The sequence below is a fragment of the Balearica regulorum genome, chromosome 1 (genome assembly GCF_011004875.1).
Source record: "Balearica regulorum gibbericeps isolate bBalReg1 chromosome 1, bBalReg1.pri, whole genome shotgun sequence".
NCBI classification, from domain to species: Eukaryota; Metazoa; Chordata; class Aves; order Gruiformes; family Gruidae; genus Balearica; species Balearica regulorum.
In genome coordinates, this window is record NC_046184.1 from 214,575,992 (window position 1) to 214,597,824 (window position 21,833).

Here is a 21,833-nt window from a genome sequence, read left to right on the forward strand (position 1 = left end):
TTTCTTTAAACATCCATTGCCCAAATGAAGTGTTTCAACTCCGCGTGGTGAAAGTTGTTAACATAAAAATGCGGACAGGGTTCTCTGCAACTGGTTTTCAAACTGATGCCACTTTGCATCGGTGTCAGTATGAGTGGATTCCTAACCTGTGAATCATGAACATTCACTGTGGAATGGCTTTGCACGATACCCGCTTGTTAATCATGATTGACTGCTCTCGATTAGGTCTTTCTAAATCCTCAGTAGGTCACCGGCCTCCCTGAAATTGCTCTGGGTTTTGGGAAGATCTCTCAAGCGCAGGTCACCAGGAAGCAGTTTTCCCTACGAACGCGCAAGGTGCCTCTAACCCGGGAGAGTTTGCAGGCGAGACTCTCGCTCCCCTGCAGTGTAAATTGATACAGCTCCAGTGCACTGAATAAGGCAATGCTGGCTGATGCCAGCGCAGAACGGGCCTCTCTGTCCTCCCCTGCTCTCAGCTCCATCACGCACGCTGCGCTGGCAGAGACGGGCGAGCTGATCTGACCGTAGCTGGTGTCTGCGCAGAGATTGCCCAGCACTCGAATAGGATCAAACCCTTCCTTTGGGCAGTGGAAAGGTAGAAAATTATTCTTTTTTAGCCTTTGCGTTTCACTGGCAGAAAAAGAAAAACAAAGCTGTCAAAAAAATGCTTTCCTAACAAATGACATACTTGTTCTTTAAGGGGTTATTCCCCTCCTTTATGTATTCACAAAGATGATAAACAACATATGGCGTAACTGTGCTGTCCCCATCTCGAAAAGAGGTGTCGTGCCTACCTCCCAGCGGCACCGCGAGTTGTAATTAGTGCTCTAAAGTGATGCAAGATCCCCGCGCGAGCGGCTTTATATAAAGATTGTTGTTGTTTGGCATCCAGTAGAGCATCCAGCCGGTGTGGAGTTGTTATTGCACCAGCTTCGGCACAAACACATAAGGAGGGACCGTCCCTGCCTACGGAGGTTGGACAGGCAGGGAAGTTGAGGCAGGGATGACTGAATGTGCCCGAGCAGGTTTGGGGCAGAGCTGCCGTATAGAGACAGGTCTTACAAATCCATCCCCAGCAAACAGCACCCAGTTCCGTCTTCCTAATAAGCGGGCAGCGTGAGTGTGTCGTGAGCAAGGAGAACACGGCTTTTTTGGGTGCCGTGCCCGGGTTTTTGCTTTTAAGGCCGCAACGAAAGGAGAGTCAGAACATTAGCCCACTCGTAGGGCTGTGGAAGGAAGTTTTATTGCTGCCTGAGCTGGGGAGAGGATCAGACTTTTAAATGAACAGTGTTGCTAGATCTGGAGGGTGATAGTTAATCTCAGCCAGGGTATAATACGCTGTAATACGAGACCCGGCTTGTCTGCATGAGACTCCAGTGGCAGTCAAATCCCCTTTCAGTGGGCACCGCTCCATTATTTAAAAATCAATAGTAAAATACGAAGCTTTTATTGATTCCCCTCAAATTTATTTTTTTTTGTCCTCCAGGAGGGTTTTTGCTATCGCTGGTCTGTGGCTGTTCCTTGCTCACCCTCTTTGTTTTCCTATGGCACCTTCATCTCACGCACAAGCCCCTGAGCGCAGCGGGGCGAAAGCCAGCCTCTCCTTTCTGGGGTGAGAAGGACCTTTTCCATCAAGAAAGGGGAAGGGTCCTGGGGGGCTGGGGTGATTAACCTTACAGTGGAAGGGTGGGTTGTTTTTGTTTTTTTTTTTGGGGGGGGGGGGGTGTCTTCGATTAATGCAGCTGCAGGAGATCACCTGCTGCGGTATGTATAAAGTTTCTATATAGCTCCTATATGAGTGCGTGGGGGGCGGGAATGAGAGGCAACCCCTCCCGGGCGGTGGGGAGGCCGGGCAGCCCCTTTTCCCCGCGGGGTTTGTATCTTTAAAGCAGGCTGGCGGGGCGCCGGGCCGGGCGGGAGGCGTGGTGAGCCGGGGAAGGAGCCAGTTTCCTGCTTCCCCGCTCGCAGCCGAGCGGCGGTGGCGGGGGGAGGCGCTCGCCGCCCCCCCCCCCCCCCCCCCCCCCGCCCCAATCTATCCATCCATCCATCCATCTATCCACACATCCACCCATCCATCCATCCATCCATCCCCCCACCCACCGCCCTCCATGGGCCGGCGCTGCCGGCGCTGAACGCCGGGGGAGGCAGCGCCCGGCGGCGCTCCCGGGTTGCCGCGATGAGCGGCGGGGAGGTGGTTTGCTCGGGCTGGCTCCGAAAGTCACCGCCGGAGAAGAAGTTACGGAGATACGTAAGTCGCAACTCACCCCATCTCATCTCTACCCCAACTCCGGGGAAACCGGGTTTCCCCCCTCCGTCCCTCCCTCCGGTAGCCGCCGCCCGCCCGGGTGCACCTGCCGCCGCCTCGCCCGGCGCCGCGGAGGTTCTGCAGGGCGGGGGGTGCCCCTCACCCGGGCGGGGGGTGGGTGGTCGTGGCTCCCCGCTTCTTGGGGAAGGGGGAGGTAGGAGCATCTCCGACACCCCACCACCACCACCCACACCCCCCCCATCCACCGGCTCGTCCCCGGCCGTGCGGTACCAGCGGGGTGATGGCCACGGCTGGACCGGGCAGCCGGGGCTGGGGCAGTTCTCGCTGCGCCCCGCGGTGGCCGGGTTCACCCGGGACCTGCGACTGTCACACCCCCTCCTTTGAAGTCGTGTGTTTTAAGGGGAGGTTGGGAAATACCTTTGTCCCAAAGAGTAAAGGTACTAATAGAGCTTGGATCCCCCCCCCCCAGCACCCCCATAACGGTCGCTTTCCCCCTCCCCGCGCACGGTTCCTATTAATCATTTAACGGTCAAACCCTTTGAAGATAGCACCAGTAGCGCTTCGATAGCCTTTTGTGTCATTAGCGGCCGAGATCAAACACTTCAAAGAAGTTGTAAAAAGAGGGTCCAAATGCCGGTTCTGTCGCATTCCCCACTTATTGAAAGAAATAACTGTTCTCTGCGCCCTCCGCTTGATGGTCTCGCCGTGCTCCGTGAGCGTTAGAGCTCAGAAAACACGGCTACATCGAGCTGCCATCCTATGACTCGGCACATCGCTCCCCGGGATGAAGCCGGGGTCCCACTCCCTGACTCCGGTGACCGACGTCTACCAGGTTTCAGTTGGCTGGGACGCAGCCTCCGGGAGAGAGCTGGATGCTTTCCCTTCCCGGGGGGGGGGGGGGGCACCAGCCAAATCGTCCTTTAGTCCCGTGGTTTTTGCCTGCGTGCGTTTTGGGAACGGCAGACGGAACAAGTGCAGCTGGTGCCTCCCCAGTGCCTGTTATTGACTGATGGAAGCGTAGCTGCCTACCCTTGCGAGGGAGGTGGATGTCTGTAGCCCCGTATCACAGGCTGGGGCAGGGCCAGAGGGGTATATCTGATTTGTGATCCGGTGTTACTAGCCTTGTCCAAAATGGGTGCAGCCTCGTAAACATCATTGGTGCCACATCCCTTTGCATTAGACTGCGTGCCCGGTCGCTCTTAGCAATCTTTTCCTTGTGTGCCTGATCCTCTTCGAGGGAGGATCAGGTTGGCTGTGGGATGGAGCTGCAAGAGAATCTGGTTCTTTCGCTCCCTGTCCCCCCAAATGTACCGAGACAAAGGTAAAACCAGGTGTTTACGTGGAAAATATCAAAGCCCTACTGTATGTAGGCAGGCTTTGTGGGAGATGGACAGAATGACTTTGTGCATGCTGAACTGTGGAGGATGCTTTTAGCTTAATGGAGCAAAGCACCTTCCTCCCGCAGAAATCAACTAATTGCTGATCCTGAGTCACCAGTGGCCTTAACTCATCAAACATCATTAGCTCCCCAGCATCTGCCCCATGAAAGGGCGCTCACATCGCCTTCTGAATATCCAGCTTGTGCTCTGGCATTCCAGCAAGAGCTGAATAAATCTGCTAAATGCTCTACATGAGGGTGTGACACGCCGGCGGTTAGCACTAATTATCGATGTGCATAAGAGTGCTTTTCATCCAGATACATCCCAAAGTGCTTTGCAAGCCACCTATGTTTTCAAAACATCCTCATTCCCCCAAGAGGAAACGCAGCCGTGCTGAGATGTGCCCGGCCGTCCCACGCAGCCTCCGCGGGGCAGGAAGCGATGCTTGGCAGATGTCACTCGAGGGGATCTCTGTGCCGGAGCAGTCCTGGAGCTGTGGTCAGTAGGACTTCCCTTCCAGTCATGCCGGTTGCGCTGGCTTCCTGCATCGGTGGCTGGATTTGAAAATGTTGGCCTTAGCTTGGACTGTGTTTCGCTCGGTGGTGCCCCCGTCTCCTTGCTTTTTAATGCATTATGATTAATATAAGAATAATTATATAGCTGCAGCGTGTTGGTGTGTTGATCGAGTTGTTCTCTTCAATAGTGGTTCAGTGCAGGTAGATGTGGTAGAGCCCGAGGCTGATGGCTTTGCTCCTCTAAAACCTGCCTTCATCTGCAACAAACCCACACGGCTGGACTTTTGGTTTTCATGCACAAAAAGTGGGTTTTCAGCCACCGCGCTGTTACGCTGGCTTTTGTATGGACTCAGAGGGAAGACACTGAGTCGCCGGCTTTGCCACTTTCCTTATTTCGTCAGTTTATATTCTGCTTTGAGACCTCAAAGGAGGAATCTCAGGCTGCAGGATGCTGCTAATTGGGTTTGAAGTTCCTGCTCTGGCTGTATTGACACAGGGTAGATGATAGATTTATTTTTTCTTTGACAAGCGCATTTCAAATGTACATTGCACATGGGTGTGTTGCTGATATTGTCCTTGAAGGGCTGTGCTTTTATAAGCCTGGTTTTCTTTTGGTTTTACTTTTCGAGAAGATCCTTGCAAAAGGGGAAGGTGGTAAATTTTCTTCCTAACGTCCATCCGCAGTTGTTGGGGAAGGGGGGACTCTTCTCCACCCGTGATCCACGCAGTGTTAATCTGCATTTACAGCAGTGCCTGCTGAGTTTCACTTACGGGAAATTGTGGGATATTTTATGCAGGATCTCTTTGCACAATGGTCTGGGAAATACTGGGGTCGGGAGTTTCTCTTCATCTGATTAAACGTTGACTGCTTCAAGGTTGAGACGAATTGTGCCTCTTCTCTGCCTTGTAACTGGGGACAGGGGTTCATGTAGACCCTAGGCAGTTTGGCCATGATCTCGGATGAGCCCAACAGATGCTACTGTAGTATTGATAATAAAAGGTAACAAAACAATTGAAGGTCAAAAGTAACAGAGATACCAAAATATGACCTTCCACCCCTGTTCTGCCTGGGACAACAAGCTCCATCATCCACTTGCTTGATTTTTTTTTTTTTTTTTTTCTTTCAGACAAACACTTTAGTACATTCATAGAATCCCAGACTGGTTTGGGTTGGAAGGGACCTCAAAGCCCATCCAGTTCCAACCCCCTGCCATGGGCAGGGACACCCTCCACTAGCCCAGGTTGCCCAAAGCCCCATCCAACCTGGCCTTCAACACTGCCAGGGAGCCAGGGGCAGCCACAGCTTCTCGGGGCAACCTGTGCCAGGGCCTCAGCACCCTCACAGGGAAGAATTTCTGCCTCACATCTCGTCTACTCCTCCCCTCTTTTAGTTTAAAACCATTACTCCTTGTCCTATTGCTACAGGCTCTATTAAAAAGTCTGTCCCCACCTTCTCCCCTTCTGACTTTCACGCATTGAAGGGTCTCCTTGTACGCAGCCACAAAGCAGAGAGCTTTCCTTTAATTCTCCTCCTGGCTCCTCCTTAAAACACCCATGAAAAAAAAGAATTAAAAAAAAAAAAAAATAAAAACCCCAATCCCTAAACAAACCCCTTGGCTTTAGTTGTGTGACCGATGAGCCGAGACCAGCGCGTGTTGTGCCGGTCTGTACTGACTCACTGTCTCCTGGTGCTCTCTCGCTGGACGTGCCTGTCTGTTGTCTCCCGAGTTAGACGTGGGTTTGGAGTGGTGTTTTGTGTCTGTCCGCTGCCTGGCACAACGGGGCTCGGGGGTGGGCTCTCTGGCGGAAAAGCAATGTAAAAAATAACTGCTGTCGTTGTAGAGGAGCTCTTAGCTTCCTATCATTAAATCAGCGCGCTTTGCCTGTTCATTTATGTACCGTGAAGTCGGGAGTATTTTCTGTCTGGCTGAGATGTATGTCTACAATTCTGACTAAAACAAAAGCTTCTCCTCTTGCACTGGTTTTATGATCCCTTAGTGCTTTTTTTTTTTTTTTTTTCTCCCCACTGGTGTAACTGGGGGGAGAGTTTGGCTTTGTGCATCAATGGTCATTTTTATCAAGGTCATCGGAAGACCTGCTCCGCTCCAGTGGGGTGAGCAGAAGAGGTTAAGAGGGGTATAACAGGCTGATTTACTGATCGCAGCCCTATTTCTAGGGGTAACTCCCTGATGAAAAGCTTCTTTTGGCCCCTGAAGTAGATCCTTAATATCTCATTTGAAGATGCACAGTAAGGATGTCCTCATTAAATGAGGATGTAGGATGTGGACTGAAGCAGGACCACCGAGCAGAGCAGTCTTAGGCTGCTCAAATGATGGAGGTACCAGGTGAGGTTTGGCATGGTGCTAATCGGGATGAAATTTTAGAGCAGGGGGAGAAGAAAGGACGTCCCTTTAACTCTGCAGCAAAACGCAAACAAATGGGTATTAAGCAAAATTATCTCTCTTTTTTTTTTTTTCCTTTTTTTTTTTTCCTAAGGAGTTTTAATGGGTAGCTCTCATGATCAGCTGTGCCGTGCCTGATTCAGGATGCTCCCCTCTGCTGAAAAATAGGAAACGGTTGCAGAGACTCAGAGAAAAGCACCAAAAATTGAGCAGAAACCTAGAAAACATGGAAAGACTGAAGGAAATGAGGTTGTTTAGTCTAGGGACGAGAGGGCTGAGAGGAGAAATAACAGTCCTTGAGTATGTCAAAGGTAGCTGCGAAGGGGAAGGGAGTAAGCTGTTCTCCATGGCCGGTGGTGGGAGGCCAAGAAGTAATGAGCTCAAACTGCAACAAGGGAAACAAGTGTTAGGAAAAACTTCCTAACTTCTGATGGCCAGAGGAGTGGAGCGGTGGAACAGCTGGTTTGGGATGGGCTTGGAGTCTCCGTCGGTGGAAGTTTCGATGGGCAGGTTGGCCAAACAGCAAGCGTTTCAGGACAGCTGATCCTGTTCTGAGGCAGTGGAATAAATTTGACAAATTCTCCAGAAGTCCCTTCCAGTGCTGGTTTAGGTGAATTTAGGGATTTTTGAGCCTGAACTCAGGGAGGGATAGCAAAGAAGCTTTACGGCACAAATTGTGTCACCTGGATCTGCTGATGGGGCTCAGGGAGGTTCTCTGACCCAGTGCAAACAAGTTCTTTGTAGAAAGTTTTGACAGCACTGAACATCATGACTTTGCATCTTATTCCAGCTGTCAAGCTGCCTTGCTGCACCCTGCTCCTCCCATGTAATCTCCAGGCTTGATTTAAAAAGACCATCAGACGTTTTAGCTGTTGTCATCTGCCCCATGATTCAGAGGAGGGATGAACATTTGCTCCACCAGAGAAGGTTTTGCAGGTCAGGGGGTGCATTTCACTTGCAAGGGCAGTGCCCGCCAGCGCTCCTGCAGCACCACCTCTCTTGTGCAATGCTGCACAAAGGTCAGGCTCCGTAACTTGTTTCTCTGCTGCATCATTGCTGATGAGTCAAAATACACAGCCTCTTCCCTGCAACCTTCTCTGGAAGTCATTTTGTTTGGGTGTGGGGCTGCGTTTCTTTGCCCACAGTGACATTTTCCGGGGGCGATCAGATGGTATATTGTCATCATGATACTCTTGATGTAATAACTTGGAGCTACTTGAAGGGTGGTTATGGGGATGATGAAGTCAAACTCCTCTTGGTTGTGGGAGGTGACAAAATAAGGGGCAACAACCGCAGCCCAGCTTTGGAGGTTCAGGTTGGGTGTTGGGAAAGCTTCTCCACTAGGAACATTGTGGTATAGAGGAACAGGTTCCCACGGAGGCTGCAGGGTCTCAGTCTTGGGAGGTCTTTAAGACTTGGCTGGAGAAAATCCCAGCTGACCTGATCTAGTCACACCTCAAATATAAGGCTGGACTGGAGACCTCCCGAGATGCCTTCAACCCAACATTCAATACCTCTGTGGCATAGTGCAACGTGGAGCCACCAATCTAGGGTGCAACACAGCTGCTTTAGCCCAGCTCCCCGTGCACATGGATAGTCCCTGTTTTGTTTTCTGCCAACGTGAGCAACCTGGGGGAAGAGCTGTGCTAGGGCAGCTCTTCAGCTGCTGAAACTCAAACTGGTTTGGTGAGGGCTAACCCGCACGTCTTCCCCAGGCACTGCGTTGGCCGAGGTGGACGTGCCTGCAGAGGTAAAGGAGTCCGCGTGTTGCGTGGGGAGTGAAACCGGTATATTTTCCTGGTGCTTTGGCTTTGCTAAGACAGCTTGAGTGAATCTTCAGCTGTCTGTCATGACTTCAGAGCTGGCTGGTGGTCCTGGCAAAGTCCACAGTGGATGTACAAGATTGATGGTGGCAAAGCACAGGTTGAACTTAAGACAGACAAACAATACTTAAGGAAAGTGTAACAGGAAGCTGGCTTCATTTCTCTTTGGAAGAGAGCAGAAGTGATACTGAAACCCTTTTTTTTTTTTTTTTCCTCTCTTTTTCTTTTGGTGAGTGTTAGAATCAAGAGGTGATGTAATAGTGTTTACAAGACCAAAGCACATAATTTATAGTAATGACTCAAAGGCAGAGCAAATATTATTTATTTGAATTACAGTAGCAGCTGAGGCAAATGGGATTGGGGCTCGATGCGCTGAATGTTTGGTGAGACCACATCTGCCCTGAAGGGTCTGGTCGGATGGGGAAACCGAGGCACGGAGCAAGTCAGTGGTTTGGCTGCATTTGTGTTCGGGGTCGTTCCCGCAGCCGGGAACTCAACTTGGCTTTATTGCTTCTACCTGAGCCAGGGGTTTCCGAGCTGCTCACGGGCTGCTGGGAATGTGTGAAGCCACAGAAAGGGATTGCAACTGGTCCACAGGAGTACGTAGTACTTCCAGCGGGGATTTAGACGGCGGGAGTGCCAAGGTCATCTGGGGGCTCTCTGAGAGGAGTTGATCCAAAAGATTTGGAAATTACTGCTTTTAATATAAACCGCTCTTCCTTTCAGTACTCCTTTCAAGTTTTTAAAGTCTCGCTTCCCTATCGTAATGCTTAGGTGGATCTTACAGCATCTGATAGTGCTGACGAAGTGTATTTATCCCTATCTTGGGAGATGGGAGAAAAGAGGAAGAGAGACTTTGATTTACTCCAGGGTGTGCAGAGAGCAGCAACAGACCTAAAAGAGGTTTCTGAACTGCTGTCTCTGCCATTCTGCGTGGCCTCTCCTTCACCTCTCCGCCCTTCTCCATGGGATGGTCCCATCCTGCCAAGGATTTGGGGAAAAAAAAATGGTTAAACCCAGGATCAACAATATGCAAATGTTTATTATCCCACACCGTCCTTTGGCTGGGTAATTCTATGGAATTTTAATTGCGGCACACCTAGGCATATCGTTTGGCCGAGAGACGTCGTGTAAACACAGGCTGTTGTGATTTCCTCATCTGGAGCTGCGAGCGGGAAGCCTGGCCCTGCTACCGGGGCTGTTGGGAGCCTGGCCCATGCCACCAGCTGGGGCACCTGGCTCCAGAGAGGTTCCCAAAGCTGCTGAGAAATGCATGAAATGCATTGAAAGCATGCAGAAAGTCTCCTGGAGCACCTTGGATCTCTGCTATGGGTCACCGAGCAGCATCTACAGCAGCGCTCCTCGTGCGGCTGAATAAGCTAGGAGCAGACGTACCCTCCAAAGTTTCATTGGTGTCTCCACAGTCTAGCAATGGCTCCTGTAATTCTGTTCAAATCATAAAAATAGCTTGAGAAAGAAAGAAAAAAAATCCCTATTTGCACTTGCACATCAGATGATCTCTGTGCCTTATCTCTGGTCCTTCCCAGGCACGCAGCGCTGCGGGCTCGCGAGGAGCAGAGCCGGGAAGGGCTGGGTTGGGGTTTTGTTTACCTTTTCCAGTCTCTCATCCCAGCTGAGAAGTCATCGCTGTTAGAAATGATTTGTTTACACTCTTGCACACCACTGTGTTAACATCCCACCATGGTTGGATGCTTTTAGGCAAAAGCTTTCAGAGTTGCTGGCCTGGAAACGCTGGTGCAAAGCGGTCCAGGTCTCTCTCTCGCAGAGGAATGGGTGGGTTTGCTTTTCCTTAGGCTTTTTCAGTCTAAATCTGGAGAAATTGGATCAGCATCTGAACACTTTGCTGCCAAGTGAAGCCAGCTTTGTGGTTATCACAGGTTAAACCAGCAGCAAATTGGCAGTGAACGCAGGAGGCTCCATAGATGCGGTCAGCATAGAGCATCCCTTTTCTTTCTTATTTGTGACTGGCAACAGAAAAGGCAAATATTCAGCATGTGAAATCAAAGACGACAGACCTGAGACCTCCAGAAGTGATCCAGGCCCCGTGCATGCCTCCAGACAAACACGCTTGCACCCAGGATATGCCTGCACAGACCTGGTTTTAAAATGTAGAGAGAGGAATTCCTCGAGGTCAGCATGCAAACCTGCACAGTGCAGTCGTACATATGTCATCAATCGTATCTAGCCATACAGCAATTTAAATATGTGCCCTGTTTAAATATTTTTTTAAAAAAAATTCTTTAAAAATTTATAATAAATTTATAATAAATAAATAAAAATAATCTTCAGTCCAAAAAAAGCTCACAGTCATCTTTAGCTTGCAAGCTGTGCCTTTAAAGAATGGGAGGAAAATATGAGTGCTGGAAGCATGTGTTTCTTCCTGAGTGAGATAGCCAGCGGTGCCTGTTTCTCCAATGAATCTGGAATAATTTGATGCCAGCAACCTGGGGGGGCGATTTCAGCTCTGGATTTGTCTTTTTGTATTTGGTTCCTTTTTTTTTTTTTTTTTTCTTTTTTCTTTTTTCTTTTTTCCCTGAGCTGTTGCGCAGTTTTCCTGGAGAAGGTTGGGATCTGGGAAATCTTGCATCAGTCTGGTTGTCTGCATTACACTAATACCTAGAAATGAACTTCTCCATCCAAATGTGAATATTCTCACCCCAAAATGATGCCTGTTCAGGACAGGAGGTTCACTCTTGGGCCAGAAATGGGACATTTTTATTTATAGTTTAAATCTGGCTTTGAGGCAGGACAAGTTGAGAACAGCTCTTAGACATTTCTGTATTAAGTGTTCTGATTGCTTCTTCCTTTCCGTTGCTTGGAAAGCTTTTCCGTCTCTGCCTACTCTGGACTCTTCTTCACATGGCCTCTGAATTTTTAAATCCTGTGTGTTCGGTCTCTCTTTTTCCTGGAATCTATTGACAGAAATATCTTCTGGTTGGGTTTTTTATTATTATTTATTATTTCTTTTACTTCCCAATACCTTTTGGACACATCCAAAATATTTCCATCGTGTCGCCTGTCCTAATAGCATCTTAGTAGTTGTTATGCATCTTATTCCATTTAAACCTGGTATTTTCCAAAGACGTTTGCTTTGGAAGGCATTTAGACATCTCTTTGGTGGAGTTCCAGCTCCTGCATCCATATGGTAAGATGGAAATAACATTTTGAGTCAAAGATTTGTGGTCTTTTGAATGTTGTAGATTTTCAGCGATTAAGTTTTGCTGATGATCGGAGCTGCTGCCTGGCCCGTTCAGGTTCCTCGCTGACCTTCTTGACCGTCCCCGCGGACTTTTGTGTGGCTGCCAAAAAGATTCAAGTTGACTTGCTAAACAAACTCCTTGGCCACTTAACGTAATACCCAAACAGGGATTATATCTCATTTCCAAAACTGATTAGTAAACTTTCCTTTCCCTTTTCTGGGGACTTTGAGGCGTTTTCTAAATTTTCAGCTCCAAAGAGCTGTGTCACGCGTACATTGTAGGTCTGGCAGTATGTGCTGCTGTTGAACTGGGCGATACTGATGTTTGTCTGCACTTTTTTATCTCATAGTAATGTCAGTAATCATGTTAAATGGGGTTATTAGTCATTGCTACTAATCTGTTCTGCAGATCTTCATCCACATACTTATTTAAGCATCTTTTGGGGTTTTTGGTTTTTATTTCTAGGGGGGATATATGGTTTTTGACTGCTCCCTGGATGCTCTTGTCTTGAAACAGGGAAAAGGGAAGATTAAATATGTAATTTAGCTCAGGGTTTCAGTACCTTAGTTGCCTCTCCCTCACAAAGTCCTGCTCACCACCCCTAGAGAGACCACCTCGGCACCTCCAGATCTCCTTCCTTCTCACGCTGCTTCTACGCAGGTGCTGTGCTTGAGAGCCATCCAGCACAGGAAGGGGCAAACACAATAAATGCCCTTTCTGGCTTCTTGACAGCAGAAAACAGCTGCTCTGCTTCCATGCCATCCACCACCGCACACAGCTCCTTTGATTCTGGGTCTCTGTTGTTCCTAAATAACTCCCTCCAGATAGGAAGCTCCCAGGAAAACCTCATTTGCTTTCACCCAAGAAGAATCGATGACTTGAAGGCTTGTGTTCTCCCTCCCTCTCGCCTTCCCTGCCTCCCTCGCCCACTGTCCACCGCACATAATGTCAGACCGGAGTTTCCAGCGGGGCGACGGGGAATAGAAGGGCTCATTGTTTCAGGGGTCAGGGCGCAGGGACGGGGTGGCAGGAGAGAGGGGAGCGGAGCTGGCGGCTGAGCCCCGCTGCTACCTCCAGCCTGGCTTTATACTATCCATAGTGGCAGCCGTGCGGACAGCGAGCGGTCTGTGATTGCGGTGGGCTCAAAGCCTTTGAGGGAGGGGAATAAATAAAATAAATGAAAGAAAAAAAAAAAAAAGAAGCAAGGCAGAATAAATGGGATGTTGGGAATGACAAGGAGTGTGTGGGGTCCTTCTGACTGTGCTGAGCAGAAGGAGATGCTGAGAAATAACACAGGTTGGTCCCTGTAGAAGGCTAGAAATTAGGGATTGAGGTTTGGACCCAGCCCTGACCATATGGGTCCCTCTCTGAGCCCTTTGCGTGCACGGAGTGAGGCAGGACAGGGAGCAGGGAGTTTTCCTGCCAGCCATCAGGACTTTATCCTGCAGCAATGTGTGTGTGGGTGGACCCCTGACACCAGAGTCTTTAGAGAAGGGTGACGAGAGTGATTAGGAGCCTGGGAAAGCTTTACACGACAGGCCTCCGAAACAGCGAGGGACGGCCACCTTCCAAAGAAAGTGAATGAGAAAGTGCCCTGATAAAAGCTCACAGCGCTGCTGTCTGTGCAGAGGAGAGTCAGCATTTTAGCTTGGCTTGTGGGACTTCTCATGGGGTGCAGCCCAAGGTCCTTCTCCCAGGAAGTGGCCCAAAGTGTTTGGCACATCACCAAAGAGAGGGGTGTCCCACCTGAACCCGCTCTTGGAGAGGTGAGATTTGCACTCAGGAGAAGCTATCAAACATTTCTGATCCCTGAGCATCAAAGGTAGAAGGGGAGCTCGTCACAGATGTTAGAGCTTGTAAGATTGTTTTGTTTCTGCATCCTTCAGCAAGTTCTGCCTCCGCTATAGATGTGCGACGGGGGAGAAACATGCCTCCTCCTACCGAGTCTGAATTTGCACCTTTTGAAGGAGATGAGACATGAGTAATGTGAATATCGGCAACGGTAGAAGATGATACTATGAGGAAAACACTGGAAAGGAACAAAATTGGTGTTTTGAGTTTAAAATCAGTCAAACAGTTGAGGACAGGTCTTTCCTTAGTGGTAGGGCTCCCTCCAACTCCCTTTCTGGAGAGTTTCCACCTGCAATGGGGTGTGCTTTGGTCCGAGACTAGCTAGATCCAGCACCACACCCATGGAGTTGCTCCCAGAGCTGCCTTTGGAGCTCCTGCCTTGCACTGCAGTCAAAGTCAACCCAAGAGAGGGCTTGAAAGGATCAGGCCATTGTCTCAAACACTTGCAAAACATGCTGGCTGAGGCTTCGACTGGGAATCAATCAATATGCTCTTTTTTAGCATCAAATCAGTACAGCCAGCTGGCGTGCAGACAGGCTGATGTATCATGTGCTGTCACAGGGAGGTGTACCAAGGAGCGAGGTTTGAAGACAGAGTTATGTGTAGAGAAGAAGGTTGTCTGCAGGGGTTTTTTTAATACTGAAGGTGCTTCACGTGCAGCAGAAGGCAAGACATCTTATGGTGACATCCACGGTGTCGTGGACAGTGCTTCACAAAATCTGCTCAGAAGTGTGTGTTAGATGTTCACAGTGGGACTAAAAATGAGTATTTGCCTTGGGGCAGATGGAACCTGGACCTCACGCATTGGTCTGGGTTGGAACTGAGAAAGGGACGTAAAGCAAATTCTGTCTCGTGCCACAGGTAGGATGTGCATGAGGCTTTTTGTATGAGTTTTTAGTTAGCTAGGGTGTTTGATGAAAATATTCTTTCGTGATGTTTCTCTGTCCATCCTGCTTCTTAGAAGAGTCTGCCGTGACCCACTCAGTGCTGTTAAATGCTGTCATTAAGGCTAAGTGGGGTGAAGCTTGGACCTGCTGCTCTGATGTGCTCATCATTTCAGATAGGATCGAGTTGTTGAGTACCACTTGGGGATGAGAAGCTTCAAGATTTGCATTTGTAATGAAGAAGAAGAGCTTTTAAAGCCTATTCTTTGCATTTCTTTGTACCTGAAGCCTCCCACTATCCAGCCGTGGCTCTGGTTGTGGAGGAAGGTGAGAAGCCAGAATGTCGTGTTTGGGGTTTACATGCTCCCCTCTGCTGCGTGCATTACTGCTGAATCAGCTGTAATTTAGGCAATGTTTAAGCTTCTTTTTTTCAGTGTGGAGGGGCCTGATCAAAACCTTGGATTTGTTTCCTTCAAAGCATGGGATAGTTTTGACTAATTGTGTATATTTTCAAAAAATATACAATATCGATTTGCTAGAAAACAAGACACCAAAACATGATCAGAAACACAGCTGCAGTGCTCTTCAAATTGTACCACAGACCTCCATTCTTGGTCGGTGTATATTCCTGGATATTATCATATCTGCTTTTCCCATTTTCCCACCTTTGTCCTTTTGTACCCAAAGCCAAGTGTTGTGGGCTGGGCTTGGGATCGTTTTCTTTCCCCCAAGCTTTGGTCTTTGGACTTTCGACTCTCTTGCTTATATTTATCCACCTACCCTGAATATTACAGGGTCTTGGCATTGCAGCACCAAGCTGGGTTGCAAACACAAGTTATTTTAGCCTTGCACATCCCAACAGAGGAAAGAGTTGGTGCAAGGGGTTGAACACTTGATGGATTTCCAACTTTTCCACCCTTGTGCTGCCAGTTTGCTTGCTGGACTCTTGAGTCTTCACTGTCCCTGCTTTATAAATAGGAAATTAAAGCGTACAGGGATTAAGTGAATCTTTCAGGGTCTCCAACAAGTCACAGAGCTAGGGAGCCAGACACCAACATCCTTCGGTCTCATCGTCTTCATCTTACCCATTTCTAAGCTGCATCCCGTGCTCTGTCCCTGCAGTCTTGTGTCGAGAAAGTCCCTTTTCTGAGCCAAGTTCACCTCGCGTGTGCCTTGCCTTGAAGTCCATCGGGTGAGGTTAGGAGTGAATTCAGCCTGTTTAAAAACTCAGTCGAGCTGCCAGACAGGAAAATCTGATGAGCGGAAAGTCATTCAGACGTGGGAAAGGAGGGGGAAAAGGCGAGCGGTTGTTGCCGACGCTGCGTTCGTTGTGGGCTTGGCAGTGGGTTTGTGCAACATTGCAAAAATCAGTGGATTTACTCCATTTTGGGAGTAAACACGTGGCGGTGCACACGTGTGTGCTGGTAGGTGAACTCAGATGGGTAATGAGTAAATCTTGCTCTGCTTTTGAGAGGCTGGGACTAAAACATGGTATAATAGCCATGTGAATAATTTTGTACGGTGAGCCAGTAATTTACTGTGCTGTTTTGGCCATCAGTGCAACAGCTAGTGGCTGTTAAGGTAATTTAGTGGAGGTTTGTGGTTATAAATACATTTCCATCATGACTAAGGATTCTAATAGATATTAAATTCAACCAAGGGGGTTTTAGTATTTTATTTTTTTTTATTGCCTACTCCCCAGTGTTTATGTTTTGACTTATTAATCTTAAGGAATAAGCTGAGGGATGGCTATTAAATGTTTTTTAACGTATAAAATAGGAGTTGTAAAAGAAAAAAACAACACTGGATGATGGAATTAATTTAGTGTAATCCAGTTGTTTAGCAGTGGGGCTCTGGGGTGTCCTACTCTTGGCTGCTGATACTACAGGTGTGTCAGGTGATGTGCAAAGCTATTGTAATGCAATTCTTTGTCATATAGATGTTTTTCACTTGGAATATTTTGGGTAAAGGAGAAAATAGTCTTCTCTATCCATCTTGGCCTCATGCAAGATAAATTGTGCAGAATTAGGAACTAATTTTTGCCATTTAAACACAACTGCATCCAGGTGTCAAGGTGCCCACCTATCGGCTCGGGACCTCAGAAACCCCCAGGACCTTAGCCATGGATTTCCAGCCACCTCCTGCATCCATACAAAGACCTGTCTTCCACCACTGAGACGCAGGCAGTGTGAGAAGCGATGGGATCTGCTGTGGGAATGCCTTGTCTCTCCTACTCTGCCGTCTCAATCTGAATAATAACAACAAAAAGTTTGCAGGCTTAGTTTGGAATTGGATAGGTCTCCAAAAATAGGCTCTCCCTGGAGATAACTCCTACTTCCTGCTGGGCTGGAAAAGCTGTGCTGACAGCCTTTGCGCTTGGATATTTAGGCATCTCCTGGAACCTAGAGCATGAAGGAATGCAAAATAATAGAGGAAATCAGTTGAACTTGTTAAATTTCAGAAGAGCATTTGGTTTGAGCTTCAGAAAGTGTTCCCCCCCACACTGCTCTTGCGTAGAAAGGCACCTGAGCCAAACCCCAATATTTACAAATATTTTTGAGATCTTCCAGGTTTAGGAGCTAAAAAAAGTTTTTGAGATCTTCCAGGCTAGACCCTCTTTCTCTACAAAATAGATTTGGCTTGAATGCGTCTGAGCTCCTAGAAAGTGTGGACCCCAAACAGGGCTCCTTCCATCCAGAGCTCTGTTGGCTCCAGCTCTGTCTTCATGTGCTCAGAAGTGGGGGAAGGCATTGCATAAAAAAAAAAAAAAAAAAAAAAAAACAAAAAAAAAAAAACCACAACAAACATTATTTTGTTATGTTGGAAGGTCTCTGACAGTCTCAAGGAATAGCTGATACCATCTGGTGTATCTTAGGAGTTTGTCATCACAAGCTTTATCTCCACTCGCCTTCGGGACGATGGGCTGAGCCTGGAGGCGTCAGGCTCGGAGATTTCCTCTCCACAGCTCTCTGCAGGCTGCATGTTTTGGTACCCTCATCTTTCCATTTTAATTTAAGACTTCCTTTCTCCTTTTCCTGTAATTCCTGACATTTAGGGGGTTGTCAGCAGGAACCCACTTTTCCCAGCATGTGACTTGTATTTTTCTCGCTGAGAACTTGGTTTTATGGCACTGAGTAGAGCCAGCTCTGCAAGTCCAGCTTAAGATGAGTAGGAATGAGCACAGAAAGGCTAACGTGGCCATCCCCATGGTACTGAGCATCCCAGAAACCCACCCTGAACCTCTACCTCGACAAACAGCCACGCCGCGAGAAGCAACACCCCCCCCCCCCCCCGCCCCGTTCCAAGCAGGACTCCTCAAAACCAAGGCCAAGATACCAAAAAGCAGTATTATTAACCTGAGTCAACATGTGGCGAGCCTGGGCTTGGGAAGCTGGAAAAAATCTACATTTCCAGAGTGGTTGATTAGGGATTTTAGTGTGAAACTCTTTCCTCCATCCTCTGGCTTTAAGGTTTCCACAGGGATTACTGGGACGATGCGGGCGGCTGGTATTTCACCCCGCTGTCTCCCCAGCCACACCAGCACCAGCTCTAAAACCCGTGTCGGGAACAGAAGTTCAGAAACACAGCCTCAACCTTTCCCGGCTTGTTTTTCCCATCTGTTTTTAACAGCGTGTTCTTGCCACTTGGACCTTTCTGGGCTCAATCTTGTGATCCCTGATGTAGTATGACATTTCCAGTTTATTAGGAATGCTTTTGTTTATTTGCTGGGTGGGTTTTTTCTTTCTTTTTTCTTTTTCTTTTTTTTTTTTTTTTTTTCCCTTTTCCCTAGGTTGTGTGGAGGCTTTCTGCCTCAGCTGCCAACACAAACGTCCCCTCCGTGCCGGGAGGTGCCACCCACACCCGTCCTCTCTGAAATCAGGACAGTTATCTCAGCACTTGCAAGTCATTTGAGTGGTTTGGGGGCTCTTATTAAATAAAACGGAAGGCTTTATTTTTTCTTGTCCTTTTGTACTGTTTTGTAATAAAAAGCCAGATCCTAGAGTGCTGAAGCAAGTGAAGTTTTAAATATCAGTTGTCTTTTTTTGGCTTGCTTAAGGAAAACCAGGAGGAAGGGACTCAGGGCTTGAGTTTGCTGGTGGCATTTTCAGTTTACCCAGCCTGTCTCTGCTTTTCTTAGCAGACTGAGTTTATTGCCTGTTGCATGCAAGCGTGAGTTTGCTTCTAAGCTGAAGGTGGCTGGACCAGCCTTCACATTGCTCCGTCGTTCCATTTTGCATAGAAATCACTGCGCTTCCCTCCAGTGCTAGACAAATATCATCAACTAATGAATGTCAATGCCAGAGCAATACTCGAGATTGTGGTTCAGTTCTGTCCATAGTGTGCTGCTCTCCGTAATCTACGTGTCCTTCTCTAAAAGCTCCTTTATTCTCCTTGAAATAAATCAAACTATACCTTTTTGGAAACCTGTATTCAGTTCCTGACTGACATAAATCCCACTGTAAGACTTCAAAGATGCTTAGTTGCTTTTTTTAAAATACTTTCAGCTGTACCGTACCAGCCCACGAAGCGTGCAGTGGTGTGAGAAACTGCACTCTGAGTCCACGGTGCTGATGTTTTATGGTGGTTTGCATCCAAAAAGCATTTTTTAAATCGACAGGAGAATCCTGTGATCATCCAGCTGTGGGAGGATGGGGCTTGCGGTGACCTCACCGGAGCCACCAGCCCTTGCACCATGAGGAGCAGGTGCTCCAAGTCATCTTCTTGGCCCAGGGGTGAGGAAGATGTGGGGGGCAGATTGTGGATCTCTGTCAGGCTTATACTTATTAAACTGAACCGAATTTCAACTGCATTCCTAAGCTGGGAGGGTAAATCCAGCAACAAGCCAGGAGTAGAGATGAGGCTGATTCGTTTTGGGTCTGTTCAGCCTGCAGTTCAGTAAAGTTTCAGGACCAAATCTTTGGTTCCTGTGACCTGTGAAGGATCCTTTGAACAAGTGAAGGTGCTTCTGAACACCTCTCCTACACCCATGGTCCTGTACAAATGCAACCCACAGTCGCGGTCATTTGCTCAACGTGTATGAAATCTTTGTTCTTTGCTACCAGGATCAGAATTTGGGTCTGTAACTGAAAGGGATTGCAACAGAAAATCATTTACATAGCCAAAACTACCCAAAAAAACCTCAGAAAGTCCCCAGGAGCTCAGACCTGCTGTGTCTGCTTTTTGATTCTTTAAATGTTGGCCTTCCCAGGAAAGCAGAGATCCCTTCAGAGACCCTGTGACTCTGATTGCTTCCAGCCAAGCAGCAGGGGCATGTTTCTGTCCGGTGAATCTGGTTTCTGCATCAGCTTTCCCAGAGACCAGCCTTCATGTCGCTCCGTCTTTCCATTTTGCATAGAAATCACTGCGCTTCCCTCCAGCGCTGGAGGAATATCATCAACAGATGAGTATTGATGCCAGAGTAATGCTTGCTCTAAGGCAAAATGAGCTTTTTAATATCCTCCCCCAAATGAACTGGAGTTCGTGCCTGCTCCCAGGGATTGCTTAGGACATGCTTGGGGCAGCATCTGCCCAAGGATGCTCCCAAAGATCTCTCTTCCTCCCATGCGCATTAAGATTTGCTGGTACCCAGCATTAAACAACATTGAGGTGAACGTCATATTCCTGTTGCATTAATTGGTCTTGTTTAATGGCAGAGGCCGTAAAAATAAAAGGAACCAGCTGTAAGAAGGACAGATCGCAAGTGCAGATACTTTGGAGCAGGGTCAGGGGGACAAGCTGCATGTGGCAGCCAGTCTTTAACTGCGTGTCCTGTCCAAATTCATGACCGAGAAATGTAGAGGATAAAACACCAGGCAGCACCAGACCGCTTGGATGGATTCATCCGACTTGTTGCGATACGCTGAATTAGCCTTTATGGGTTTATTTTTAACATCGGGGAAGGCCTTGTCTGCTGGAAATAAAATTGATCGATATGCGCTCGGGGTCCTCGTCTGGCTTGAAATGGCTCCGTGATTGATATGCGTTGCAGAGCCCTTGACTGTCGCCCTCCGCAGGCGCTTGGGGAGGGAGTGGGGGGATGAGGATGGGGCGGATGCTGCTGACCCTGGGTGGAATTTGGCCTTTGGGGGCTTTTGCCCCAGGGATGCCAGGGTTTCATGCCCGCTCAGGGCTGGCTTTCATCCTGCAGCAGGATATTGAAAATAATAGGATTTTTCTCATCCTCATGGCTGTTTTATGAGCCAGCCTCTAACAGTGTCCCTGTTTCCCCAGGGGAAGCAGCTGCTAATTTTTTTCTTCACTTGTTAGACTTGCCATGGGTCTCCCTGCCGGAGGATTTCTGAACAAGGTTTTCAATATTCATAGACTAACGAACTACATCGTGAAAAAGGAGCCATTAGTTCCTCCAGTTTGATCTCAGATCATTAACTCCATGCTACTGCTTTCCTTTACCATCTTTTATTCTCCTTGTCCTTCCTAAGTGCTGTTTGTTTTTTATCGCTCTGTGTATCCTTTCAGCAATAGTCCTAGCATATTTATTAGTATTAATTGGCATATGTGCAACAAATGTCATGCAGGGATCACAGAAGCCGTTGCCTTGGAGAAATCAGTGTATTTATCTCACATGGGGAATCAGAGGCACCAAAGAAACCAGATGGGCATCAGCTGCAGGCATGCCCCGACAGCGCTGACCGTGATTTCTTCCTAAAAGGCAGTTTGGACCTTGCAATCGTTGGCACACGCTTGCTTTGAACTACTTCAGCTGTGCCCTGGAAACCAGGTGCTACCCAGGTCTTTATTCCAGCAAACCTGCCGGCTTTCAAGGCACCTTCAATCCTGCAACACGCGTTGCTCCTTCCCCATTGCGCCACCCAAAATGTCCCCAGCCTGCGGTGGGCTGGAGCGGTGCTGCAAGGCAAAAAAGGGAATAATAATAATAGGAGAGACCTGTTCTGGAGATAATAATAATAATAATTTTCTTGAGGCGTCGTTTCAGAGCTACTTATCTAGTTTTAAAAGCAATGCAGGCAGAAGGACCAAAGCTGGGTCTTTATGCAGACTTGGAAGGTAAAATTGAAGCCAAGGGGGCAAAAAGGAAGGCTGAAGTCCCATTTTATTGTATTTTTACCCCACTGAGATGCTCAGTCTTGACAGGGGACAATAGGCACTTGTTCCCAGTAAACATCCCCCAGCCAACAGCCTGTGCTGCGGAGGGGACTGGGAAGGGGCTCCCGGGGGTTCGACCGCAGCCGTAAGCCCCCGGGGCTCGGCTCAGCCCGGCCGCCCGCCCGCGTCCCGCTGCGCCGGGGGAGTTTATTTTTCCAGCGCTCCTACTCAGAAACATTTGGCTGAAGGAAAAATTGTGGAGGAGGTTTAGCTCAAGTGAGCACAAAAACATGTGTCCTTGTAGTATATTGCTTGCTGAGTGGTGGTTTGGGTTTTTTCTTTTTTTTTTTCTTCTCTTTTTTTTTTTTTTTAAAGCGTATCTGAGAGCTTGGGAATCATGTGAGGAGGGTGAGGGTGATGCCTTTCA

General features: G+C 48.2%; 1 protein-coding gene across 1 annotated transcript in view; it reads left to right on the plus strand.

Annotated features, from left to right (window-relative positions):
• Positions 1 to 1,973: 1,973 nt before the first annotated feature.
• Positions 1,974 to 21,833, plus strand: part of GAB2 (GRB2 associated binding protein 2) — a 98,573-nt gene continuing 78,713 nt past the window's right edge. Inside the window, exon 1 of the mRNA XM_075742524.1 lies at positions 1,974 to 2,248. Coding sequence (XP_075598639.1) covers positions 2,177 to 2,248 — 72 coding nt within the window. The 5' untranslated portion in view covers positions 1,974 to 2,176. The remainder of the gene's footprint in view (positions 2,249 to 21,833) is intronic.